At 36.4% G+C, this 25,739-nt stretch overlaps 1 protein-coding gene and 1 long non-coding RNA gene across 3 annotated transcripts; both read right to left on the bottom strand.

Moving 5' to 3' along the window:
- Positions 1-11,742: 11,742 nt before the first annotated feature.
- Positions 11,743-19,206, bottom strand: LOC147626331 (ent-kaurene synthase CPS/KS, chloroplastic-like). Its single transcript, XM_086816459.1, has 12 exons — positions 18,708-19,206; positions 18,274-18,457; positions 16,608-16,825; positions 15,559-15,679; positions 15,317-15,429; positions 14,669-14,895; positions 13,452-13,564; positions 13,252-13,350; positions 12,911-13,126; positions 12,665-12,803; positions 12,336-12,581; positions 11,743-12,136 (listed from the first exon to the last, which is right to left on the bottom strand). The coding sequence occupies exons 1-12, from the start codon at positions 19,081-19,083 to the stop codon at positions 11,849-11,851; spliced, it is 2,340 nt and encodes a 779-aa protein (XP_086672585.1). The 5' UTR covers positions 19,084-19,206; the 3' UTR covers positions 11,743-11,848.
- Positions 19,207-19,295: 89 nt separating this feature from the next.
- On the bottom strand, positions 19,296-20,059 carry LOC147626330 (uncharacterized). 2 transcript variants are annotated; one of them, XR_015268576.1, is made up of 2 exons: positions 19,870-20,059; positions 19,296-19,582 (listed from the first exon to the last, which is right to left on the bottom strand). It is a non-coding gene; the product is annotated as an uncharacterized LOC147626330 (long non-coding RNA). The 2 variants fall into 2 exon arrangements; XR_015268577.1 differs by having other exon boundaries at positions 19,299-19,579.
- Between the last annotated feature and the right edge of the window lie 5,680 nt (positions 20,060-25,739).

Raw genomic sequence — 25,739 nt, 5'->3', positions numbered from 1 at the left:
AGAAAAAGAGTTCCCAGGCCCCTTAGCCGACGATTCATGCAAAAATTAAGGTAGGGATACCATGTACACACCGAATATGAAATTACCATCCATAACAGATTCGACTGGCTTTAAAATAGAAATCATACTATTTTTGATCATCATTTTTCAAAATTTTGAGTCCATTGTATTATAATAATATCCTCTCGACTCTCCATTTAAGACCAGCTGGCCAACCAACGAGATCCAGTATCAAAATTTGGTTCCCAAAATCTTTCCTTTTAGTCCATCCGAAATCTTCCTCGACATATGCATGGGTGTCCTAGCAACTGCGAGCCCATGCATCGCCTGGTCAAAACCCTCTAGGATCCTCCTTAGGTTTCCTAGCACTTCACTTAGGGACTGCTTCGTCGGTCCTCACCCAAGGCTCTTCATAGAACTCAGCCACAGGACCCTTCAAAGGAGAAGGGGAGAACCTGGGCGAGGCTGTGGAGAAATGGGTGGAAGCTATGGAAGAATATTTTGACATCACAGGCTACAATGAACGGAGCAAAATGGCTCTTGCCAGGATGAAAATAGTGGAAACAGCTAGGGTGGCATGGAGGAACCATTGTGACACCAACCGTTTGGACAGGAATACTCAGTCCTAGAATGACCTTAAAACCTATTTGAGGAAGAGATTTTATCCCCCTGGGTTTTTGGAAACCAAAATGAATGAATTCTTAGAGCTAAAGTGGGGGAGCAAAACCATCGAAGAATATCACCAGGCCTTCGCTCTTCTACTAAAATATTCACCACCTCTAGATGAAGAGCAACTCATGGCCAGGGCTACCCCTCCACTCGCAAAGTTTCACCACCATTAGACGCCGGATGGGCAGGACGGTTGTTCCACGAGAACACTCACGGGAACACGGATTATGGAAGGAGGCCAAAAGCAATTAATGCGAGAGAGTGGGATTGTAGCCATGGGAACATAAAGACGCACATAATTTTTCCATATTTTTGTGCCGAAGGGCAATGTAAATCGTTTTAGGCCAATGTGGGTTCTAAATGAGAGTTCTTAGTGTATTAAGCAAGGCTCACTTATGGGGTTGTCTGCCCATGTGTGAAAGAGGCCTAGGGTTAGGGTTAGTGACATCTCTACAAAAGAGATGTTAGCTAAAGAAAGTGGACGTTTTTTCGATTCCCATAAGCTATTGAGTGAAGCTCTTGAGCTCTCAAGCTATGGAAGCTCTCTAACTCTCTCTCTATTGTACTCTAATGAGCATGAAGCTCCAATGAGTATAGCTCCACTTCATTCTCTTAATCTGTTTTAGCATCATTGTAATAGATTAATCTATGATTAGTTGAATGCTTCTTTCTTTCTCTTGTGTATGCTGCATGCTTGTATTGTGTGTGTGTAGTCTCCATTGATGCAAGCTCTTGCCCACTTCTTTGGTAATGAGTTATTCATGGATAGACTCTCTCTATGAGCTTGTGGGTTTGTGAATGTTACATTCTCTGCTTGCTTAAGCTTGTGGGTTAGTAGATGTACACTTATGGATTCGTAGGCATTAGGGAAAGCTAAGATTTAATCAATGTTTGAATGGGATTAAGAGATTGCTATGCATTGCTTGTTGTCTTGATTAGTGTAGTGGATTTAAGGGATTGAGAGATTGATTAAGGTGCTGAATGGTTGAATCGTCTAGTGGTGGTTTGTGTATGTGAACTCTCCCTCATGGGATAAGCCTTCATGCACTAATCGGGTCGAGTTCTCGGATTGACATTGTGTTTCTTAACACATTTGTTGATCGGTAGTACTCTATGAGCACTATATTGCACGGTAGAGAGAACTGCTCTACAATGGCACCGCTGCCGGGGAGCGAATGCCTACATTAGTTGAGCATCGTACACACACTACCACTCCTTATTAAGCTCCAATCGGTTGCAAAACTGTTGGATAGGAGAGCAGGCTTTGGGACTAATTTTGGTACTTATTTAAGACTAATCTGCTGTTAAATTCTCTTTATTTGTCTTGTAATTTGAGTGCGATTGGCTGGCTACACTTCTCCCTCGAGGTTAGGACAAGGATTCAACACACGGGAAGGATTAGAGGTAGGCGCTAAACCTGCAAATTTCAATGTGTGCGAAAAAAGAGAGGCCTGTTTTTGCATTTCTGTCATTCTGTTAAAGGAAAATTTTTACAGTTTCAGTTTTTTGCATGTTCGTTTTATTTTCTGTTCTTAGCTTAGTTCACTTTTCTGCATCATTAATTTTGTGCATTTTAGTTCTCTATAAACCTGCATTTTAGTTCTTTGTTAAACATGCACCTGTAGAGAAACTGAAATCTGCACACACATGAAGATTGAACATTTCGAATTTGCTGCACATGCATTTAGTTCACTGCACACGCATTGAAATAGCAAATCTCATAGCTGTACACGCATTTAGTTCACTGCACATGCACTTTAAAAAAAAAAAATAATAATAAAAGAAAGCGGTTGTGTGTGAACAGCACACCGCGCGGAGAGACCCACACACCGCACCATAAAGACCGCCACCGCACCGGATACGGGGGTGAAAAAAAAAGAGTGGAAAATTTTTCATTTTCTGCCGCAAAAATTTGGGAGGTTATCTAACTTTTCGAGAGAAGTTAGACGACACCCATCGTCGAAATTTCGGTCCTGGACCCATTTTCCCATAGTGACTCAATATGGGAAACTGGTAAATTTTAGGCGATTTTCGATCCGAAAAAATACGCTATTTTTTTGGCCTAATGTGTTCGAGGGGGTTCAAAATGGGTTCTGGCAAAGTTTGAGCCAACTTGAAAATTTTTAGATTTTTTTGAAAAAAAAAATATTTAAAATTAAAAAAAAACCCTTAAAATTTGACCTTATGCACTTGCGGTCGGGACGTCATATAGACACTGCCATAGGGCCTACGGCACCTTCTAGAGTACCTACGCAGGAAAGTGGGACCCAATCGGTAGGAAATTTGGCAGGTATTGCTGAAACCTTTTCCGAATCCCAATCTAATACCCTTTCCAGGACAACTAGCTCATTGTCTATGGACAATCTAGGGCCGTCAAATAATTATCCCTTAGCCCCAAATAGGACACCCACAAGATCTTTTAATCCATTTGAAGCCGACACCATGGGGTTACCACTCAATGTGAGACTTCAATATGTCTACACGAATGCTCAAGGAGCTAAGATTTTTAGGGATCCACAATAACGGTATCTCGTTAAGATCGCAGAATTTTTCTCAGAGCTTGATAGAGCACCTCTAGTCAATGACCAGGGTAACATGTACATGGGTGGAGATGGTGTTCGCTACGAAGTCACCTATCATCCAGAGAATGTGGACAAATTAGGGGAGCTCTCTAAAAGTGAGTTCTTAGACTTATCAAGGCCTTCCAGAGCAAGGGAGTCTAGAGATGATTGGCTCATTGAGCCGGACATGCCTGGACCATCCAATGCTGAGTCCTCAAAGCCATCCATAGATGATTTACTTTGTGTAGATCTAAATTTGGAAAGGGACAGGAAAGGCAAGAGCAAAATGGATCAGGGGGCTGAGAACCAATGGGTGTTTGTACGACAAATTCCAGTGACAAATTTCGTATAGCACCCAAGGGGTTCCTTATGCAAAAAATAGTTACGGTGTCTGATGGTGGTAAAATTTTTGTAAGAGGGTCCGTGGGGCTCCTACCCCTCCACTCACAAAGTTCCACCACCATCGGACGTCGAATGGCGGGGACGGTGTGTTGCAACCCGCTATTTTTTTGCATAGTGCCCAAGGGGTCCCCTATGTAAAAATACCAGGCTTGGGTAGGGCATCATTATCATACAGTGTCTAATGGTGGTGAAACTTTACAAGTGGGTCCACCTCTAAATAGCATGCAATCATTGGGACATGCATGTATTTCTGTGTAATCCATACCTAACATAGAGAGCATTTTACGACACCCATCTCATGAGTTCGGTGTAATAGATTTTGAGGGGAATGAATCCTCTTCAGAAGCCTACAACATAGAATAAGAAATCATATGTCGAAATACTAGCAAAGGAGAGTATATAGAACATGAAATATTTTCAATAGAATAAGGCGGTCTTATCGAAGAAGACTTGTGACACTTACATCACTCCATCCATAAGTTGTTTGCAAGTTCAATAGCTCCAAGTTTACTTGTAGTGTGAAGTACGAACATCCCTCATACAAAGGTGTGCTTCCCTCTCTATGCAAGGTTTTCTCCTCTTATGACATTGGAGCTTACTCACTATCATCTATGACCTCCCGTTCAAAGAAGTCATTCACCATATCATCCATGATGAGATTCTCTTCCTCCTCATGTGGCAATGATGGAGGCACCTCATTCATTGGATGATGATGTCTCAGCCATGCTGTCCATATGAAGCCTTGCCACCTTTTGCACTCTACCTGATATCACCGAATGGTGTGGCATGTTACCTAGAACTCTCCTATGGTTCTCCTCTATGTCATCATTCGCACTTGGTCGTGCCACTGCCTCATGAACACCAGATGTTCGAACATGCTCAATTGTTATACGACGTTGTTGTATATACTAGCCCTTGCATTGATCACACACACATCAAATTTTCTCTCTCAACCATGCCTCAGATCCAACTTTCGACCCTTTGATCATCACTATTAGACATATTTAACCTAGCCAAAACTGATTTAGGGTTCATACAAAACACACAACAACATCCAGTACTACAAATAGAAATTTACCCAGAGTTTTGCTTGCTAGATAGCGACTATAGCAGCGTTTTTTCGCTGCACAGTAGTAAAAATACGCTACCCAGTAGAGTGAAATTTCGTTGCTTACCAGTGAAATTTTGTCGTTCAACAGTGAAGCTAGCAAGAAAGTTTCGCTACTTTGTAGTGACCTGCGAAACTGTCACTCCCGCCTAAATCGCTCCATCGATAGGTGTCAATACCTACCTACTTTCCTATTGCTGCACATGCACAGCTATTCTAGGGCGAGTTTTCCTCCACCTCTACTCATCGCTCAAGCCTCTTCAATCAATCAAGGCTCCCTCTCCAAGGTAAGCTCTCTTGTTACTTTCTTCCCTCTTTCATGCTTTTATGTGTTCTTTCAAGTTTTCACGGAAAGCTTGGAAATAGGGTTTAGGTAAGCTTCTCTCCCTTCCCCTCTCTCCTTTTGTCCCTTCTCCTCTCTTTCCTCTCCCTTTTCCTAACCCTAGCCTAATGCATAGAGCTTTAATAGAGAGCTTTGATGGAGAGCTCTCCATCAAAGTTTTCTATTAAGCGTTCTATGCATTATGCATAGGTTTAGGCTTAACATAAACTAGCTAATCCATTCACTTATGCATTAAGAGTAGGGTTTAGGGAACTCACCTCTTTTTTTTTGTGTTCTTCTTGCTTACTAATGTGTTAATGAGGACTAATGTGTTTATTTATTATGGTTCTTTTTTGTAAGCGTATTCACGTGAGTAAGGTTTTGGGCATAGCCTCTCATACGGTAAGCCCTCTTTCTTTTTTGTAAGCGTATTCACGTGAGTAAGGTTTTGGGCATAGCCTCTCATACGGTAAGCCCTCTTTCTTTATGCTTTGTGCTTCTTGTCTTTGTGTTTTTGCATCCTTGGGTGCCGGGAATTAGGGTTAGGCCAATAGGCTAGGGCTATGCATAGCCCTCTTTATGCATAGGGCTATGCATAATGGTTAGGTTATGCATAGCCCTCTTTATGCAAAAGGGCTTATGCATAGCCCTCTTTATGCATAAAGGCTTATGCATAGCCCTGTTTATGCATAGCCCTCTTTATGCATAAGGGCTTATGCATAGGGTTTATGCATAGCCCTCTTTATGCATAAGAGCTTATACATATCCCTATGCATAGGGCTTATGCATAGCCCTCTTTATGCATAGGGCTTATGCATAGCCTATGCATAGCCCACTTATGCAATAGGACTTATGCATAGCCTTATTATGCATAAGCCCTATTATGCACAATGAACTAATGTTTTGATTTTATATGATAATCTTTTATAGGTCTATTTAAGTAAACGACCTCCACCAAGGGCATAGGAGGCCACACATCCTTTTCATATGGATTCGGCTAGTAGAGGTAATCCCTCTTTGTTTATGCTTCTTCTATTTGTGTTTTTGCACCCTTGGGTATCGGGGATTAGGTATGCATAGGCTGTATGCATAATATGGCCTTATGCATACAGCATACGGCCTATGCATAAGCCGTATGCATAGACCGTATGCATAGGCCATATGCTGTATTCATATGGCCTATGCATACGGCATACGGCTTATCCATAGAGCTTATACAACCGTATGTATAGGCCATAGTGTTGGAGCTATATATAGCTTGTCCAACCTAACCCTAGGTCTCACCTATATATACCTAACCTCGATGTGCTTTTCACATACTCTGCGATGTTCAGTGTGGAGGTTGGGTGGACAGGCATTGGAGAAAGCCCTAGATTGGTTGGATTTTGGTCTTTATGATTAACCATGTTATCGAGCATCGTGATGATGATAGAATCTTAAGATAGACACATACATTATGATTGATTGAGATGCTATGCTGTAATTGATAGAGATTTATATCATGTGAATGTTTGTTTGAGATTACATGAGTCTTTTTTTCAATGTCAATTTTTGTAAGAAACATGTAAAGTGCCCAAGATATTATCGTTTTTTGGCAGTGTTGCGCATGCGTAGATTACTTTTTAAAAGAGGTAAAAAACTGAACTTTTTGATGGAATCTTTGAAAGATGCCAAATGTTTCTCATTTTCAAGAAATATTACCTATTTTGTCCACAACAGTGTTATTAGTTAGTATACTCAAAAGAAGCCTTTAAGTGTGTAATCAAAATTTGATAAAAAAAAGTAAAACGTGACCTATGTTTGGAGTCGACTTTCACATACAGCTGATTTTGGCGATTCTGTCTGCAAGGGGTTGTAGACCGCATGCGTTCTAGTAATTTTAAGTATCCACATGACTAATATCTCATAACTGTGCGCGAAGTTATACCTGTTGCAGATTGCAGCCCTAAACAGTAGATCTGAGAGGCTTGTCAAATCTACAAATAGCTCTTCCACAACTTCTAGAGAGTAGACATGGATTCCCAATCAATCAAGACATCAACAATTATATTAGGGAAGTACACAAACACTCCTATTATTTTGCTTTAAATTCTTTTGAGATTAAATAAATAAATCAATAAGCGTGTATATGGGAGAAGCTGAGTTGATGTACGGCATGCTTAACCATGGCAACGATGGAAAAACACCACAAGAAGAGGAGGGGGGGATTTCCTGCCAAGATCTATTGTTGATTGCCTTAGTTCGACTCATAGAATAAACACTTTTGGAGTTATAGAATTAGAAGATAGAATATTTGACCAGTTTGTGACTAGATTTTAGGTATAACCTTCATTAGGGGTTGTTTTGTGAAGCATTAATCTTTCCATGTGTTTAGAATTAGAGATTTACATCAAGATAAAATTTTTAGATGACAAGAAACTCTACAAGAGTGTATGAGACTATAGAAAGCCAAATCCCTTTTATTTTTAAGTTATTCGAGTGCAAAGTGGGGCACTTAGCTATTTTTGGCAGTTTTATGCTGAAAACACAACTTTGGCTATTTCGAATGCTCTCAAAGAGACCTTAGAACTCATTTTTAGAGAACCATCACTGAGACGTACTTTATAGAGTATTAAAAGTCCTAAAACTCTGTAGTTTTGACTTTTCTCTAATTCCAAATAGATTGGAAGATATTACTCTCCAAAAGATACCAGTTATTAGGCTTTGCCTTAGAAATTGCTTTCAAGATCAACTATCTTATCTATATAGACCGGATGGACTAATGCATAAGCATAGTTAAGACTTAGTTATAGTGACTAGAGATGACCTCGCTCATTTAGAACATGATAATTGATCATGTTAAAAACAAGGATTCCCATGTGACTTAAAAGATAAAGAGAAGTTAAAGATTGTTTAAATTAAAAGCTTGTTTTATACTTGAAATTGATTGTGATTGATTTGAATATGCATGCCTTGAAAGATTATGGACTAGAGATAAGTGTGAGATGATATGTATGAGTTATGATTGCTTTGTTTTGAGATGAATGATTGATATGCATGCGTATGACTAATTGATATGCATGTGTATGATGAGACTTGACATGAGATTTTGAGATTCGGGTCGGCCATACTTAGATAGGGAACACCGGATAGAGATCGATATTTATGCCCTCTGGGAGCCATGTGGTAGAACCCAGAGAGGATGAGATCGATATTTATGCCCTCTGGGAGCCATGTGGTAGAACCCAGAGAGGATGAGATTCAAAAAGAGGCATACCCTAGATAGCCGCGATGTCCAGAGTGCTATGGAGGTTGGGTGGACGGGCATCGGAGAAAGCCCTAGATTGGCTGGATTTTGGTCTTTATGACTAACCATGTTGTCGAGCATGGTGATGATGATAGAATCTTAAGATAGACACATACAATTTTATTGATTGAGATACTATGTTGTAATTGATAGAGATTTATATCATGTGAATGTTTGTTTGAGATTACATGATTCTTTGCTTATGTGATAAGAACCTTGGATATGGCATGCATGCTTGTTTATTATTTGAGAAGGTTGATTTGATTGCATTGCTATATGCAGAAATAGTAGGATTAAGTGAGTTCAATGTTTTCTTAGATTAAGTTGTACGATTAAGATATGGTTAGATTCAAGACTATCACAGGCCCCATGGCACTTGGACACACCTTGTGCTTCACTAGAGCATAGTGCCCAGGGTAGAATGGCCCTACGGACATTCTCCAACCCCTTGCACTTTACAAGAAAAACAATGTTCATGGTAGGGTGGCCCTAGGGCCATTCCATATCCTTTATGTATCATTAAGAAAGAGTGTGCATGGTAGAATGGACCTAGGGTAATTCAATAAGCTGGCATGCATGGTAGATGTAGAGTGGCCCTAGTTGGGACATTTTTATTATCCTATTATTAATATACTTATCTCACCTTTAATTTTTATAGTGTTTGTTTTAAACCAAATCTTGTTTGTAATGCTCCCCTTACTAGTCTAAGAGACAAGTTCTATAGAAACATTGTTGATTTGAACAATTTTTTAATACACGATTCTACAAATTGAGTGGCCTGATTTCCAATTTCTTATTGGGAAAGAAGAAAAACCGTAAAAAAGGGGCCAATCTGGGAATGGGATTTTTTCCATTTTATCTAATATGGTGTTAAACTATGAATATAGGATTAGTTTGCATACGGTGATGTGTCACAAAACGAGACACCGCAATTATGCTTCAAAAACCATGATAGTGATTTACAAACACCATGATTTTGGTTCAAAACTCCATGATCATGCTTCAAAAACCATGATAATGCTTTATAAAGAACACAATCATGGTTTAAAATACCACAATAATGCTTTAGAAAATTTGTGATCGTGGTATTCATATAATTCGATTAAACCATCACCACGATCTTGGTATATATAATTTGGAAAATGTTTTTAGAAATTTTCATTTGGAAAACTTCTGGATCATTGGATGTGCATTGATCACATCAATGGTTGAGAAATTTAAATACCGTGATCGTAATACGATTGAGGTATTTTTTTACCACAATCATGGTATGTTATACCACAATCCTAGTATTCATTGTTTTACAATTGTCAAGATCAATGATCCAGAGAGCACAAGTTTTAATCGGCCAGGAACGTTACTGATTATACCAATATCTTTTTAGAGATATACAATGATTGTGGGTGCACGGGCCCAATTAAACACATTTAGAAAGATGTGGAAAATTGTTTAAATATGTTTGATTAAATATGTTTGGAAAGACATGGAAAATTGATCACAAATTAGAAAGACGTGGAAAATTGATCTCACAAATGACTAAAGAAATTGAGCTATGTATATCACGAATGCTTAATTGTAGATAAAGTTTCAATTAAGCTATTTATATCATGAGTGGCCACAATTTTACCTACAAAGGCATGATAACATAGCTCTAAAGCACAATTGTGGTGCTCCGATGTGATCTTTAGTGTGACGTCAATTGCCCTACTATATTAATAATGTCCATACCACTGTATACAACTTTCTAGTGTCCTTTTATTTTCAGACAGATATACTAACGTGCATTATGTTGCACATAATCCCATCAAAACTTTCTACTGCATACAAATTTCTAGTGTCCATATACCACTAATGTCCATACCATTGCATAAAACTTTCTAGTGTCAATACCACTGCATACAACTTTCTAGTGTCCTTTTATTTTCAGACAGATATACTGACGTGCATTATGTTGCACATAATCCCATCAAACAATTCTAGTATGTATGGTCCCAACCCCTTCTAGTGCCAACCATACTACCTAAAAGTTGTATATAAGAGAGAAACTTAGCAAGGTATATCAAATAGTGTGTGTGTGCGTGTGTGTGTGAAGAGAGAGAGAGAGAGAGAGAGAGAGAGAGAGAGAGAGAGAGAGAGAGAGAGAGAGAGAGAGAGAGAGAGAGAGGGAGAGAGAGAGAGTAAAGGTTCCAAAAATAAAGATAAACACTTTAAGAGATCTAACACTTTCAAGTTTGTCTACTTGCAAAAAGTAGTTTGTGTACAATTTTAAGTCTGTTTACTTCTTTCAAGTGATTTATAAATTCAGTTGTTGGCATAATTTAGCTATCCATTTAATCTTTTTAATTAATATGACACCACAACAATCAATTAACAAATGTGTGCATAGATTTAATAGTTTCTCTTTTATAGTAAAACACCAAAATATGTACATAGATTTTAATATGAGGACAACAATCTTCTGAATAAATATGACACCACCACAATCAATTAACAAATATGTATATAGTTTTTGTAGTTTCTCTTTTATAGTAAAACACCAAAACATGTACATAGTTGTTATAGTTTCTCTTTTTTAGTCAAACACCAAAATTAAACAAAATTTAACTTTTTTGTGAGTTTAGTCACATGCAATAATTTATTTCCCCTTCTTAATGTTTTTTAAAATGAAAAGAAAGGGTTGTGATCCCCCATAAATTTTGATGGTTACATAAAAATTACTTTTATATGTTTACTTAATAAACTACCTTGAAGAGTTATATAAGAATCCATGATTCATCCCAAAGTTTTTGCTAAATTGGATTACATTTGTATCACTTTATATGTTTATTTAATAAATAATCTTCAAGATTTATTTAAGTACCCTGATTCATCCCAAAACTTTTCCTATCTCCAATGAGACATGCAAAAAAACATAGTATTCATACATTTTCTTGTAGTGTGAATTTCGTATAGTTTTCTCATATATTCTCTTATAGTGAAAATTTCTCTTACTTTTCATATGTTGTCTTAAAGTGAACTTTGAAGAGTTCCTCATGTATATTATACCTTTAATAGCTTTATAATCACAAAATACAAAACCTTAAAAGTTTCTCATATACATCTTTATAATTTTTGAAGCGTTTCTCATATACATTATACCTTAAACGTCTTTATAATTATAGTTCTCACATATTCTCTTAAAGTTATTTTTTCAAGATTTTCTAATATACATTATACCTTAAACATCTTTATAATTACATTTTGAAAAAATAAAAAACTAGATAAGATTACTCTTGTGCACTATTTTCGAGTATAGAGAAAGTGTATCTAAAACATCTAGATGCTTCCTCATGGTACTCTATTATAATGTGGAAAAACTATTTTAAAAAAATGAGGATGGAGAGTTCAAATAATATTCTCTTCCCTTTGTAGAGCTCATTTATAATTAGACATCAATGGACGAGTTACAAGCTTAGAAGGTACGATAGATATAATTTTACAAAGCTATATGTGCCTATATATCAAGATATTGTTGTGTAAAGTGTAGTTTTGACATATTCAGCCATCTCAGTGATTGATGATAATCCATCTGTTTTGGCATAAAAAAAGTTCAATATCTTAGCCATATTCAGGTGGACTTGTTTGCATTGTCTTGGAAGATTTGTATCTCTTAAGTACTCTTTGACTAATAATAACATGGCATGTTTTTTTGAGGACTTCAAATAATTTATTGCATCCTCCTCTATGGCCTTGGGATTTTCTTTTAAATAAACGGTCACACTTGACCACTTTCCTTGACTATTTTCTCTCTGCATAAAGATAAGAATGGTTTATGAATCAACATTTGTCACATGCAGTGCATCTCTCAAGTATATATTTCTTAAAAAATGCAAATCCCATGTAACATTTCTATGATAAAGCATATAAACTCATGATTTTTTAAGATGTTTCAATGGTTATTTATGTGAACTTTATAATTTTATAATTTCTATTATTAAGATTACTTACCTTCCAACCTTGAATGTCATTACTAAGTCGTCCCACTTTGTTCAGTAAATCCATAATGAAAGAATAATCCTCATGCATGACATCCTCTTCTGATAGCATTTCACCCATGAATAATATAGTGGGCTCCACTATTGGCTCTATTCCTATTGATGTTGTTGCATTTTCCATGTATTCTTCAAGTGATGGAGAGCGATTAGAAAACTTCCATTTTGCTTTAACCAGTAAAGAGGTGAGCCATCTTACCCACTATAACATTGCATACAATGATAACATAAGTATATGTAAAGGAAATTTTTTAAAGAAAGTTAAAGAATTAAAATTTGACTTACAGAGTGCCTTAAGTGAGAGGTAATATCGCGTCCTTGAGCTACAAAAGCCTCTTGGCTGACATTGTTCACTGTGTTGTATAGACCCATGAATAATATCTTCATTTCTTGGGAGAAGTTTTTGGCTAGTTTAGGATCCCAACTATAAGCAAAACAAAGTTTTATGATTCCATCTATAGAAAAAAGTTGTTCATCAAGAATATATATTTCATGTACTAGCTGTATATTGTTTTAAGACAAAAAATATACCTTTTTACTGCATCTAAAAAGATGGTAAGCTCTATTAAAGAGCCTTTCACATCAAAGAAGTCATCAATAACTATTGCAAGAACACAACACATTGTCCACACAACTCTAGCAAGTGAATAATTTGGTTCAAAAAGTGTGGATGCTATAGAGAAAAAACACTCTACGGTCTTTTGTCGTGAGAACTTAAGTTGATCAAATTGGCATTCCTTGTTCCACCTACAAAATCACATATAAGAGTGTGCTAGAGTCATATTCCTTTTCGAGTATGCACTCATTATGCATGCAAGGCTGATGAGAATAATGTATAAAAGGATAGGATTTTATTTACAAAAAGGAGTCACCTCAAGACTTTTGTAAGCTCCTTTTGATGAAATGATTGGCACAAGTTATAGTCCGCTTTAGCTAGATTTAAGAAGGTTTCATTATTAACATAAAACATCCTGTGCATGTCACATAACTTTCAAGAATCAGTTGAATGCATTGTAATTTTAAGTTTTCTATTTAATAAATCCAACAAATCATTTTCCAACAATGATCTTACTTGTATAGTGATTTTCCAATCCATATGTCATCCACTCCATACTGATCAATGTAGTGTCGTGCTTCAATGCGCGGAAGACTTTGATACCATGGATGATTTAAGGCATATTCTACCTACCATCACATCCACATATAGAATTTTGGGGTTTCTCAATTGGAATAAAAAACAATAACCTTTCTTGTGTTTTAAGGCATAATATGCCCATGAGTTATGCCCATGAGTTATTATAATTTTTACTCAAGAGATTCTCATCCATTACACAGTACCTCAATGAGGTGGATACTCAATTCTTTAAAAGATATTTTGAAATTTTCTTGTAACTAGAACCTTGCCGCATCCTGAGGGGTAGAATTAGATATTTGCAACATCATATGTGACTCTGTGCACTTAAGGATTGCCATGTAAGACAAACATATCCAATAGATATCTAAGATGTGGAAGGAAACAAAACATGCATATAATTTACGAAATTCTTCAAGATGTTAAAGTGTCTCTAAAAATGTGGACTCTTATTTATTTTATGCACTAAAGGATATTAAGAGGTGGATAGAGTGGATGAAATTTGAGACTTGAATGAATATATGTGTCTACAATCTTACATTGGTGAGAGTTTTAAAGAAACAATGAGGGGTGAAGGATAAGAATGCAATAGGGATGATGAGGTTACATATGAAAAAGTGATAACATGAGTTGATGGTAAGGACTTTTGAAAGTGCTATCATCCCATGTGGGTTAAAGGATTTAGAGTAAGGAAGTGATAAGGTTAACTGATAGGAGTGGTTGATGGTATAGGACATGTGGAAGTGTCGGTAGCCAACCTAGGTTTAAGGGTTCAGTACCCTTTAACCCACACCTAGGTTTACCCTTGAAAAGAAGGTTAAAATAATAATATAGTCTTAAAAAAAAAGGCAATATGTCTGTTGGAGGGCTTACCCATGTTGGCTGAAGGTTTTACCTATGAAAATAAGGGTTAAAAGAAACAAAGTCTTCAAAATAAAGGCATGATTAAGGAGGAATCACTAGGGGCCTATAGAAAAAAAACTTTGCGTTGATCCTACTTCATGTAGCCCAACAACTATGAATAAATATTTGGGTGACACTTCAAGAATATAACGCATGTGGTTTAGGACTTCAATGATGCCTTTTAAACACCCATTTTGCTTGATAAACACCATTTAAATAGATAAAGAGTTGTTTAAGTAAGAGTTCTTGTGTACCTCTCCTTTGAGGCCCTTAGAAATGATCCATTTATCTTGGATCTCATTCTTCTTTTGTTTATTGAGAAGGAAGGATTTGGTGTAGGTATTGATTTCATGTAGAATAGATTCTCCAGGTAGCATAGTGTGGGAGGCTCGATAGAGGTTGTACATCCCAGTTAGAGCTTGGCTTGTTTGCCCCTCACAGCAAAAGAACTCATCACCTTTCTTGAAATGGCAGAAGACCTCTACATGAGACATGCAGAAATTACATAAAAGATGTTATGTTCTCACATGTTTTGCTATATTATGTGTGTGGGTTGTGTTGTTGTTGGGGGGGGGGGAGTGCTGGTCTCTTTGATTTTTTTTTTAAAATTTTCATTGTTTGAATATAAATAAAAATAATGGAAATTTAAAATGCAAGACAAAAGGGGGGGGGGAGGACTTGAAGCATTCTAGTAGTTGTTGAGCAGGATACAATGATTTGGCTTCATAAATTGGTCAACAAGACAATAAAAATTATATGCTGTGTTGAATGATTCTTAGAAATAAATCTATCCTAGTATTGGTGATCTAGTCATGATTAACTCTATAATTGTGATAAATGATAATTTGCTTCGATAATATTGTTAAGTCTGTCTGATGATGATAATAATACTTTAATAGTACCTGGAGAGACATCATAGCCATGCAAGCGGAGCAAGCGAAATCCCATTGCAGTGTCATCTACATCATAGACATTTGAGTCGCTAGCCCATGCCATCCCATTGTCTGTCCAGTACCTATTATTTCATGATGAAAACTAGAAAAATAATTACGAAAAACCATTTTTTCATGTTTAAATCTTTTTTAGAACTAGTTTTGAGTGGGACTTAAGTTGGAATCTCTTTGCTAGAGCATATCTTACTCACTTATACACATAGTCCAAGCACTTCTTAATCTCGCTCTTGAAGTATCTTGATATCCCAAGCCTCTCCAACCGGTCTACCATCCACATGTGCTCAAACAAGTCCACCGGATACACATTTGGTACTGCATATATATTATTGTTATATTTATCAACCGATAGTGAAATTTTATTACTAACTAATAATATAATCATGCAATCCACATCTTGAATATAGTATAGAATAATCTTCTTGGCTTATATTTTGGACAATCTATGCTGCTTCATTTAAATTGTACTGGTCTCTGTCAGCTCCTTGCTTTATCTCATATATTAGTACATTTTCTCAAAATTACACATCACAAAAAACACAAAATCAATAGAAATTATTTGATTTCAGACGTCAATAATAATCTAGTAAGAAAAACATTTATAGCAAGCTGAATAGATCTCATTTGCTATATTAGTTATAAGATCATGGCAAAGGTCAATCTTGTGAAATTAGCTAGGAAACTAAGTTACACTGTGAACAAAATCAATGTAATTAATGCCTACCACTAGCATAGGTTACGTGTGAGCGTGCAAGCATACTATATGTGTAGGTACATGCGAGTGCATACATGCATGTACTATTTGTGTAAGTAACTATATGTGTGTATGTGTATGTATATATGTCCATCCGTTGTATTGTTTGTGTATACATTTAATATATCTATCTATATCTATATTATATACACATATATACATACATATACATACACACACACACATAAATACATACATATATATATATATTATATGCATAAATCAATATAGGTATGTGTACCTATATATTATATGTATGTGTCTAATATATATGCACATATGTATTATATACATAAATGAATATAGGTTAGAATGTGCACATGCATGCATGTATGTGCGTGTGTGTGTGTGGGGGGGGTACTACACATATCAAACATGCATGTGCGCATGCACACACACACACACACACACAATATATATATATATATATATATATATACACCTATGTATGTATATGTATATACATTATATATATGTATTTTTTTTTACCTGCATTATCAAATTTTTCCAATACCAAATTCAAATAGTTGAGGCATTTCTTGTCACCCGTGTACTTGAGAGCACACGCAGTAGAGGATGGTGACGATAGAAAAGATCCATTTTTTGTTTGGAACTTCAAAAGCCTTTTCCAATCCACCAAGTTTTGAAGTCCCTCTAAAGAGTATAGAAGGGTGGTTGGGCGACTATGGAGTAGCCCCGTTGGAATACTGCATTGAACAACAAAACATAGAATGATGTCAAGTAGAATATAGTAGTATCAAAGCACAAAATCTGATGTCATGAGTAAAGGAAAATATAGTAGTAATAAAACACAAAGGTTAATTTGTGTACTACTATAGTACTAATTGTACTGTTGGGGTACCAAAAGCGACCCTCAATGATGGTGCTAAACTTCACATTTAGTACAATTGGAAAATGTAGGATCTAGTCTTGTTTATTTGAAGCCACCTTACCTTTATAGAATAATTGTAAATAGGCACATTTATTTCTTTATAGACTAGTCGTAATATCAAGATCTTGTGTTTCTTTTGAATAGCTGTAAACATGTTTTCTCTTTGACACCAATTTTATATCTCAATAGGAGATAAGAATTGGATAGGGAGAAATATTCCTACTGGAGGACCTTTTATCCCCTATTAGTTTAGATGCAAAAAGGAACTCCATATATGTAAGGGTTTATACAAAAAGTATAGATACCATAGGAAAAAACATTTTCATTTGTTAGTTAGCCTACCACAAAGAATCTATGGGAGGTATATCACCATAAGCATGTCCTTCATAGTTTCTAACCTACTTTTTCATGCATTTAAAACTTAGAGATTGATATCTTTATGAAACTTGTAGTGTTCCATCGGGGTTCAAACATCCCTTTCCCTACAAAAAGTAAAGTTTTCCATAACTTCCTTATTTTAAAAGATTTAAATCTCTATACTCTCTATTCCTTTTATCACAAGACAACTCTGAGATCCCTTTCCTCTTGGTGCCTTTAACACAAGATTAATCTTTGTGTCTTTTATCACAAGAGTACGTTAAGATCTCTTTAGTCTTTGTGCCTTTTATCATAAGAACAATCAGAAGGTTTATTATGTTGATACTATCACAGTATGAAAGTAAACCTTGTAATTTTAATTCTCACCTTAACAAAACAAATCTGCTAATGCTGGAAATTGACTTTATTTTGTGTACTTTTTTTGACATCTTTTTTCTCCCTACCATCATGAAGCAATTATGTAGACTTCAAGCCAATTCTCATGCCGCAATGTGGTTAGTTTGAGGACACACTAAAAGTACAAGATTCAAGTTTGTTAGAGGACTTCTAATAAAATTACAAGATTCAAGTTTGTTAGAGGACTTCTAATAAAATTACAAGATTGAAGTTTCTTAAAGGACTTATAATAATAGTATTTATTCACTTAACAAAATTATAAAGCACCCTTTAACTTTTCAATCAATGGTAACCACCTTAAAGCTATTCTAATGCTATTATTTAATGTTCAATATGATCATGTATGTGTTCACTACCTTGGAGTTATCCTTTTGTTAATGTTTAATGTTGATTTGACTTAACAAAGTTATAAAGCACTCCATTTACACTCATTTTAAAGATTTGAAACTATTATAAGGAGTAAGAGTGTATGATCTAAAGAAAATATACCTTTTGATCTTCTTTTCGTACTCTACCATAGTTTTTATCACCAGGGGTGAATCGTAAGGAAGATCTAGGCCTAGATCTCTTGCAGCATCCAATATTGCAGGAAAGACGACCTCAAATCCAATGGGCATATGATCCTCCACATTTGCTTCTGTTTTTGTTAAATGTTTGTGTACGAACTCCACACCTTAGGAACACAAGCAACAAGGACCTTCAATGTAGAATGTCTTAACATGAAGTAGCATTAGAAGAGGCCATATGATACCATCAAATCATGGCAAGGAAATCAAAAGAAAAACTATAATTTTGGGTAACACAGGTAAAGGGGTGAGAAACTTGACAATTATAAAGCATGTAGCATGTGAGTTTCAACATATATGGCATTTGATTATATAATAATCCCACAACTAATAAGTCTTGTGATGCAAAAAACGTACCTCTTTGGATGTTATCATGGCCCAGGTTCCATGTTTTCAAAGCCACTAGGCAAGCAAGTGTGCTACAAACTCTATCATAGGTAAGGAATAGTTCTTTGTATCCCCAAGAACCATCTGGAAGTTGGTTTTTGATAATCCAATCAAGTGTCTTTGGGAATTGAGGACACCTTGAATCATTTAAGGAAGGCACCAAGGCCACCCAAGCAGTGTCATATGCAGAAACGGATATCTCCCCAAGGCTCATTGAGCAAAACATCCCTTTGATTGTGTCAATCCATTCTTGCATCTGCTCTCCACTATGTTGTGCCACGTGTGTTTTGTCAAAAAGGGAATTTAAAAATCCAAATTCCTTATCACATGAAGATATAGTAGGCATGTTATAGAAACTGATTAGCTCAATATAAAAGAAGCACCAAGATTATAGTCCACTTATACACATACTAGCAAAATTGGAAAAGTAAACACCCTAACAATGGAATCGACCAAAGAACAAAAAACATTTAAGGGTTTGACCTAAAGGGAAGAAAGAAGCACCAAAAAAAATGGAATGTCTTTTAACATGGAAAAAAATAAGCCTGCCAACTCCTTTACTTTAAAGATCGAATTGAAAGATCGACAACATCATAGATGATAGTAGAAGGTTGCATAATAAAAGGTTTTCATCTAGCACTAAAAGGCTACTAATTGTTACAATAACAAGTAACTAATGATCACGTTAGGAGCATCTACAATTGATCACAATATTAGAAAACCCAGTGATCACATAATAAGTACCTTTGTAAGATCATCTTGAACATGAGGAGCTGGAACATTGGCTTCATCTTCCTTGTTGTAATACAATGAGGTGGTAGTGGGGTTGTCACTGCTAGTAGCTGCTACAGCACACAAAAAAGTAGATAAATGTCGAGCCATTGATGAAGAAGGATAGGTAAAACAGTTTGTAATATAAGTTTGATTGGTGGATATGTAATTTAACTGGGCTGAATTGTGCTTAATATGTATTATAAATTGATGGAAGATAGTGAATAAAAAGCAGTTTGTGGAAATATGCAAATGTTTACAAGACATTTGGTGTCAGAATGGAGTAACTATTGAAAGCATAAATGTATTTAAGAGAGAGAGAGAGAGAGAGAGAGAGAGAGAGAGAGAGAGAGAGACCGACCGCAGGCAGCTGCCTGTAGCAGGTTGGGGTGATCAGCCGATTTCCGTGTAGAGCGAAGCGGTACGATGAGAGCGGGGCGCATGCAGGGGCGTTTTTGATACAGCTGGGACAGAATATAATTATTGACGGGTTTCTGGAGGACAAAGAAACAGGGAAGAGCGAGAGAAGCCATGGCCGTGTCTTGTTTCAAATGACTTCTCTCTTTGCTCTGCACGTGTATAAATAGGTTCTAATTGGCGATTTTCCCAAAAAAAAAAAATGAACAGAAGAAAAACAAAAAAAACATCGTACCGGGGGAATACGGTTTTAGCTATAAAAACCGGTTAATTAATGAGCTTTTTTGACAAGCGGTTATTAATGAGCTTTTTTTTTTTTCTCATTGGCAGAGTTCTTCGGTAGCACTAGTAAGTAGTTTATGTTGGAATTTGGATCATTTTTCAGGGCTACGATCAGGCTTTAAATTTGGCACCTAAGTCTAGGTGCCATAGAAAATCTAGTGGCACTTTTGCCATCAACCATGGGTGCCAAAATGTCACCTTTGGCTAAAATTTTGAGTGCCCCTTTTAATAACAAACCACTTTACTTTGAGTAATGAAAACATATTAGTTTTGTAAGTGCATTAAGCTTTCACAATTCAATAGACGTCTTCTCATCACACAAAATACATTATAGCAAGAGAATTTTTAAAGGCATCATAAATTATTGAAGACTTTCAAATTATTGAAGACTTTCAAGTTATTGAAGACTTTCCATATTTATTATGTATTGTGTACTATATTATATATATTTACTATATTATATATATTATATAGCATATATACCCCTGGTCACTTAGACCCCTAAGGCTAGGTGCCATTGGGCACTTCCCTTGTTTTTTCAAAGTGCCACGTTGGCACTTTTACCAGAAAACGGAGGTGCCATTTCGCACTTGAAATTGTGAAAGGCTCCCGTACGGGTGCCAAATTTAAAGCCTGGCTACGATGTGAAGGTAGAAAATTGCATCCTTCAAAAGAAAGTTTCCCATCTAAAATTTGGATTTGACATGTATTGAATGGAGCATCACATCTCACCATTACATTTCAAAGGGTGCTTTTTTATTTCCAAATAAGCCTTTCAAAGGAAGTTTTTGGGTAAAGTTTCCCCATCTAAAATTTTGATTGTTCTTCTTGACATGTAAATTATTGCGTGACAGCAACAGCGATCGGACCGACATCATTATTCAAGTTTCAATGGGAGGTTCAACAACCATGTATTGAATGGAGCATCACATCTCAAAGGGTGCTTTTTTATTTCCAAATAAGCCTTTCAAAGGAAGTTTTCGGGGCTCAAATTCTAAAGTTTCCCCAGCTAAAGCTTCCACAGTATAATAAATTTGGTAACCACCTTGGAACCAAACGACTAAAAAGTTACAAATTGTAATCTAATTTAGATTGATGATTACCATTTGGTAACTTTGCATTAGTAAAAAATTACCAAATGATAACTCACCTTTTAAGAAAAATTACCATTAGGGTTTTTTTATAAGTCTATATGACACATGCTTAACAAGGCTCAAATTCACTACTTGAGGCTCACCAAGTAAAAATCACTATAATATCTTGCTATTTTTTCCTAAGTTCCCTCAATAATTGATAGAAATAACTTTAATTTTTTGAAACTCATACAACATCTAGTAAGGTGTATGAAAGAAATAAAGAGATCTTTGGTAGTTTTAAGATCTAGAAAATTACCAAATTGTAACTCAAAATTTGGACCAATGGTAATTTTACGAAAATCTCAAATTTATACTATGAAAGCTTCTCACCATTACATTTCAAAGGGTGCTTTTTTCATTTCCAAAAATAAGGGCTCGATTTTCAAGAATGTACCTTCTCGAAAAGGCCGTGCACCGTATGGCTTTCTAAATGAAAAAGAACTCCTCGAATAATTTCCTGAATTATTATTAAAATCTTGAGAGCTTCTCGATTTTCAAGAATGTACCTTCTCGAAAAGGCCGTGCACCGTATGGCTTTCTAAATGAAAAAGAACTCCTCGAATAATTTCCTGAATTATTATTAAAATCTTGAGAGCTTTCGGCTCTCGAGAGCCATGCTTTTGATCCATTTTCTCGAATTTTCTTATAGTCTGCTTGAATCTTCTGTATTTTCTTGATGTTCTTGATTTTCTTGATCAAGAAGATGGATATGGTGACCTTGAATGGTTTAATTTCCTTTTCTTTGTTTGCTTTCTAAGATTTTGGGGCCATGGGTTTTATGTGGACCAAATTTTAAAGATAAGGGGTTTTTAAATTAGGCCTTGAACGCATGTGATATAGAGAGTTTACATAAAGTGAACCCTCGAGTCAGATGCAAGACAAGAAGCAAGACGAGATGTTGAAGAAGCTATGCAATAAGAAATTAGTGGCAATATCAATTAAGGGATGCATCAAGAGAGAGAGAGAGAGAGAAAGAGAGAGAGAGACCGCAGGCAGCTGCCTGTAGTAGCAGGATGGGGTGATCAGCCGATTTACGTGTAGAGCGAAGCGGTACGAGAGCGGGGCGCATGCAGGGACGTTTTTGATACAGCTGGGACAGAATATAATTATTGACGGGTTTCTGGAGGACAAAGAAACAGGGAAGAGCGAGAGAAGCCATGGCCGTGTCTTGTTTCAAATGACTTCTCTCTTTGCTCTGCACGTGTATAAATAGGTTCTAATTGGCGATTTTTTCAAAAAGAAAAAAAAGAAAAAAAGAAAATGAACAAAAGAAAAACAAAAAAAGCAAACCAACCATCATACCAGGGGAATACGATTTTAGCTATAAAAGCTGGTTAATTAATGAGCTTTTTTGACCAGCGGTTATTAATGAGCTTTTTTTTTCTCATTGGCAGAGTTCTTCCGTAGCACTCGTAAGTAGTTTATGTTGGAATTCGGATCATTTTTCACGGCTACGATGTGAAGGTAGAAAATTGCATCCTTCAAAAGAAAGTTTCCCATCTAAAATTTGGATTTGACATGTATTGAATGGAGCATCACATCTCACCATTACATTTCAAAGGGTGCTTTTTTATTTCCAAATAAGCCTTTCAAAGGAAGTTTTTGGGTAAAGTTTCCCCATCTAAAATTTTGATTGTTCTTCTTGACATGTAAACTATTGCGTGACAGCGACAGCGATCGGACCGACATCATTATTCAAGTTTTAATGGGAGGTTCAACAACCATGTATTGAATGGAGCATCACATCTTAAAGGGTGCTTTTTTATTTCCAAATAAGCCTTTCAAAGGAAGTTTTCGGGTCTCAAATTCTAAAGTTTCCCCATCTAAAATTTTGATTGTTCTTCTTGACTTGTAAACTATTCCGTGAAAGTGACGACTTGACATCATTCAAGTTTCAACGAGAGGTTCAATAACCATGCATCGAATGAAGCATCACATGGAAAGCTTCTCACCATTACATTTGTAGAAATAATATACAAATGCAAATATAACTGTTGTTGTTGTTGGTGGTGGTGATCCTCAACATTCTCACAAGTTTGAAACTCATTGGTTGCTTGGTGCAATATGTTGTAAAGATGATGTGTGTGTGTGTACATGTCTAAAATGCACTTGCAGCTTAAAATTTTCCTATGTGGTGGTGTGTGTGCAGGTTTCAAAGTGGAACTTGCATATTTTGCCTTTCAAAAATTATGAACATTTTGAAAAAAGATGTGGACATAAAGTTAATGTTTCTCCTAACCTTTGCATGCTAACCTAACCTAACGGAAGTTTCGTTAAACTTTTCAACAGACCATCAAATTTTCCTTTTGTTTTGAAGCTTCGACCAAGGTTATGAGCCTTCTACGTTAGAAGATGTAGGTATTCAACATTTGGGTAAGAGCTGCCTTTTATCTTAGAATTAGGTGTAGGCTTCCAACATTTAGGTGAGAGAGCCTACTACCTTAGAAGGGGTAGGCTTCCAAAATTTGGGTACGCACCTTTGTCCAAAATCAAGAGAATGTCCAGAGTTGTACATAGTTACATAAAACAAGGGCCTTGATTCCAAAATATTATGAATATTTTTGCTACCCCTAGACTTTGTGATACAAGTGCTCAAAGGCTTGGTTTATTTGACCACATACCTAGACCTATATTGTTTCGCTCCAAATTGGAAAATTGTTTTACACATGTGTTTACTTTGCCTACCCTTACACTCTTCTACATATCTTGTGCATGTGTTTACTTTGCCTACCCTTACACTCTTCTACATATCTTGTGCACGTGCAAATGATCCTACCATTGTGATACCAGTCGATCCATGGTAGAGACTCATGGACAAAAAAGGTTTGGAATTAAAAAAAGGTTTGGAATTAGAAAAGCATAATTCCTTTTCCAAAATGTGTAACAAAGTGAATGGTCTCGTATTCATGAATAATGGGCCCAAGGCCAATGGACCATGCCCATGGACAACACTTATGATAGTGTGAAAGGGGCGGTCATGTATATATACCAAATAGGCCATATTTGGGGCTAACTTTTGATAATCTAGGAAATACAAGTCATTACTCTCTTTCTCTCTAAACCTACACTAATCTCTTACTCTAGGCTAATCTAGATGTCCCTTTCTTTCATTGGTATATCAGAGCCATGCTTTTGATCCATTTTCTCAAATTTTCTTATAGTCCGCTTGAATTTTGTGTATTTTCTTGATGTTCTTGATTTTCTTGATCAAGAAGATGGATATGGTGACCTTGAATGGTTTAATTTCCTTTTCTTTGTTTGCTTCCTAAGATTTTGGGACCATGGGTTTTATGTGGACCAAATTTTGGGTGACTCGCACCTAATTTCAAATCCTAGGACCACAATTGGGGAAAATTTTCAGTAATCAAGATTAGTGTTTCAAATCTGAAAACGTTTTCTTCTTTCTCCCTCATCTTTTCTTCATTTCTCTCAGCTATGGTGCCTTTTGCAATCTTAGTTGGCATGTTAAAAGCTTCACAAAGAGCTATCCCTTGATGAATTTCATGGTCGTTTTTTGCACGTGAGGACGCTAGTCTGCGATGCACATTTTTTCCTTCATTTTGGAGCTTGTATCTTACATTGAAGCCTCCCTAAGCTTGGGAGAGCCTCAAAAAAGCACAAGCTTCATCTTGAGTTTGATATTGGTGGATTTTCTTGGAGATTTTATGGTTGTGAGGATGCCGTGGAGCAGTTGCATTTTCTTGTGGTGGTGAGTGGAGCTTAATAGCGATTAATCACTTACTAATGTTGCTTTCATTTGATTCTTGCAGCATAAGTAGAAAGCTAGATATGTGGTGAAGGCACCTTGGAAATAAGGAGAAGATGCCGAGGAGATGTCTTGAACTTTCCATGCCGTGAGTGCCGTGGAAAAGCAGTATGGATTAAAGGGATTATGTACAATGGTGGTAAAGGCATGGCCCAAACCCTTGCTCTTGGATTTCAAACTTGAGTAAGGGGGTTGGAAGAGCTTGGAAGGGAGATCAACAAGCTTCAACACGCTACATCGACCTCCAAGAGTTGTCAATTGATGTATTTTGGTAGAGCAAAGTTTTGGCAAACAATGGATATAGCATTGCAATTGAAATTCATTTGAGTTTACATTGAGATTTCATTGCAAATACAAAGGAGATGACGTCAATTTTTTTGGCAAAAAGCACATATGCATAGCACTTGGGGTTAGATTTCGATGCCCAAAGATGCAAATTGATGTGTTGCATGCTTTTGAATGGTTCCAAGGCATTGCCAATGCAAAGGGAAGGAGTGGATAGCAAGTGGAGACAATTTTGACAATTTTCTGCCTACGGTGTTAAACACTAATTTAGTCCAAAAGGGTTGGGGATGTTTTCAAGTGGTTTACATAGCTTCATTTGCCTCTCCAAGGGCTACATTTGGATCC

Source organism: Cibotium barometz, chromosome 22 (assembly GCF_041138505.1).
Source record: "Cibotium barometz isolate CiBa-2024 chromosome 22, ASM4113850v1, whole genome shotgun sequence".
NCBI classification, from domain to species: Eukaryota; Viridiplantae; Streptophyta; class Polypodiopsida; order Cyatheales; family Cibotiaceae; genus Cibotium; species Cibotium barometz.
This window is presented reverse-complemented; position numbering and strand designations above follow the sequence as displayed.

Bases quoted from the DNA above. Each gene is read 5' to 3' on its own strand.
- LOC147626331 (XM_086816459.1), bottom strand. From the start codon at position 19,083: ATGCCTACTATATCTTCATGTGATAAGGAATTTGGATTTTTAAATTCC. The intron at 13,127-13,251 runs GTGACTCCTTTT...GTGATTTTGTAG, and splicing joins GAGCTTACAAAAGTCTTGAG to GTGGAACAAGGAATGCCAAT. The intron at 12,582-12,664 runs GTAAGTCAAATT...GCAATGTTATAG, and splicing joins CCTCTCACTTAAGGCACTCT to TGGGTAAGATGGCTCACCTC.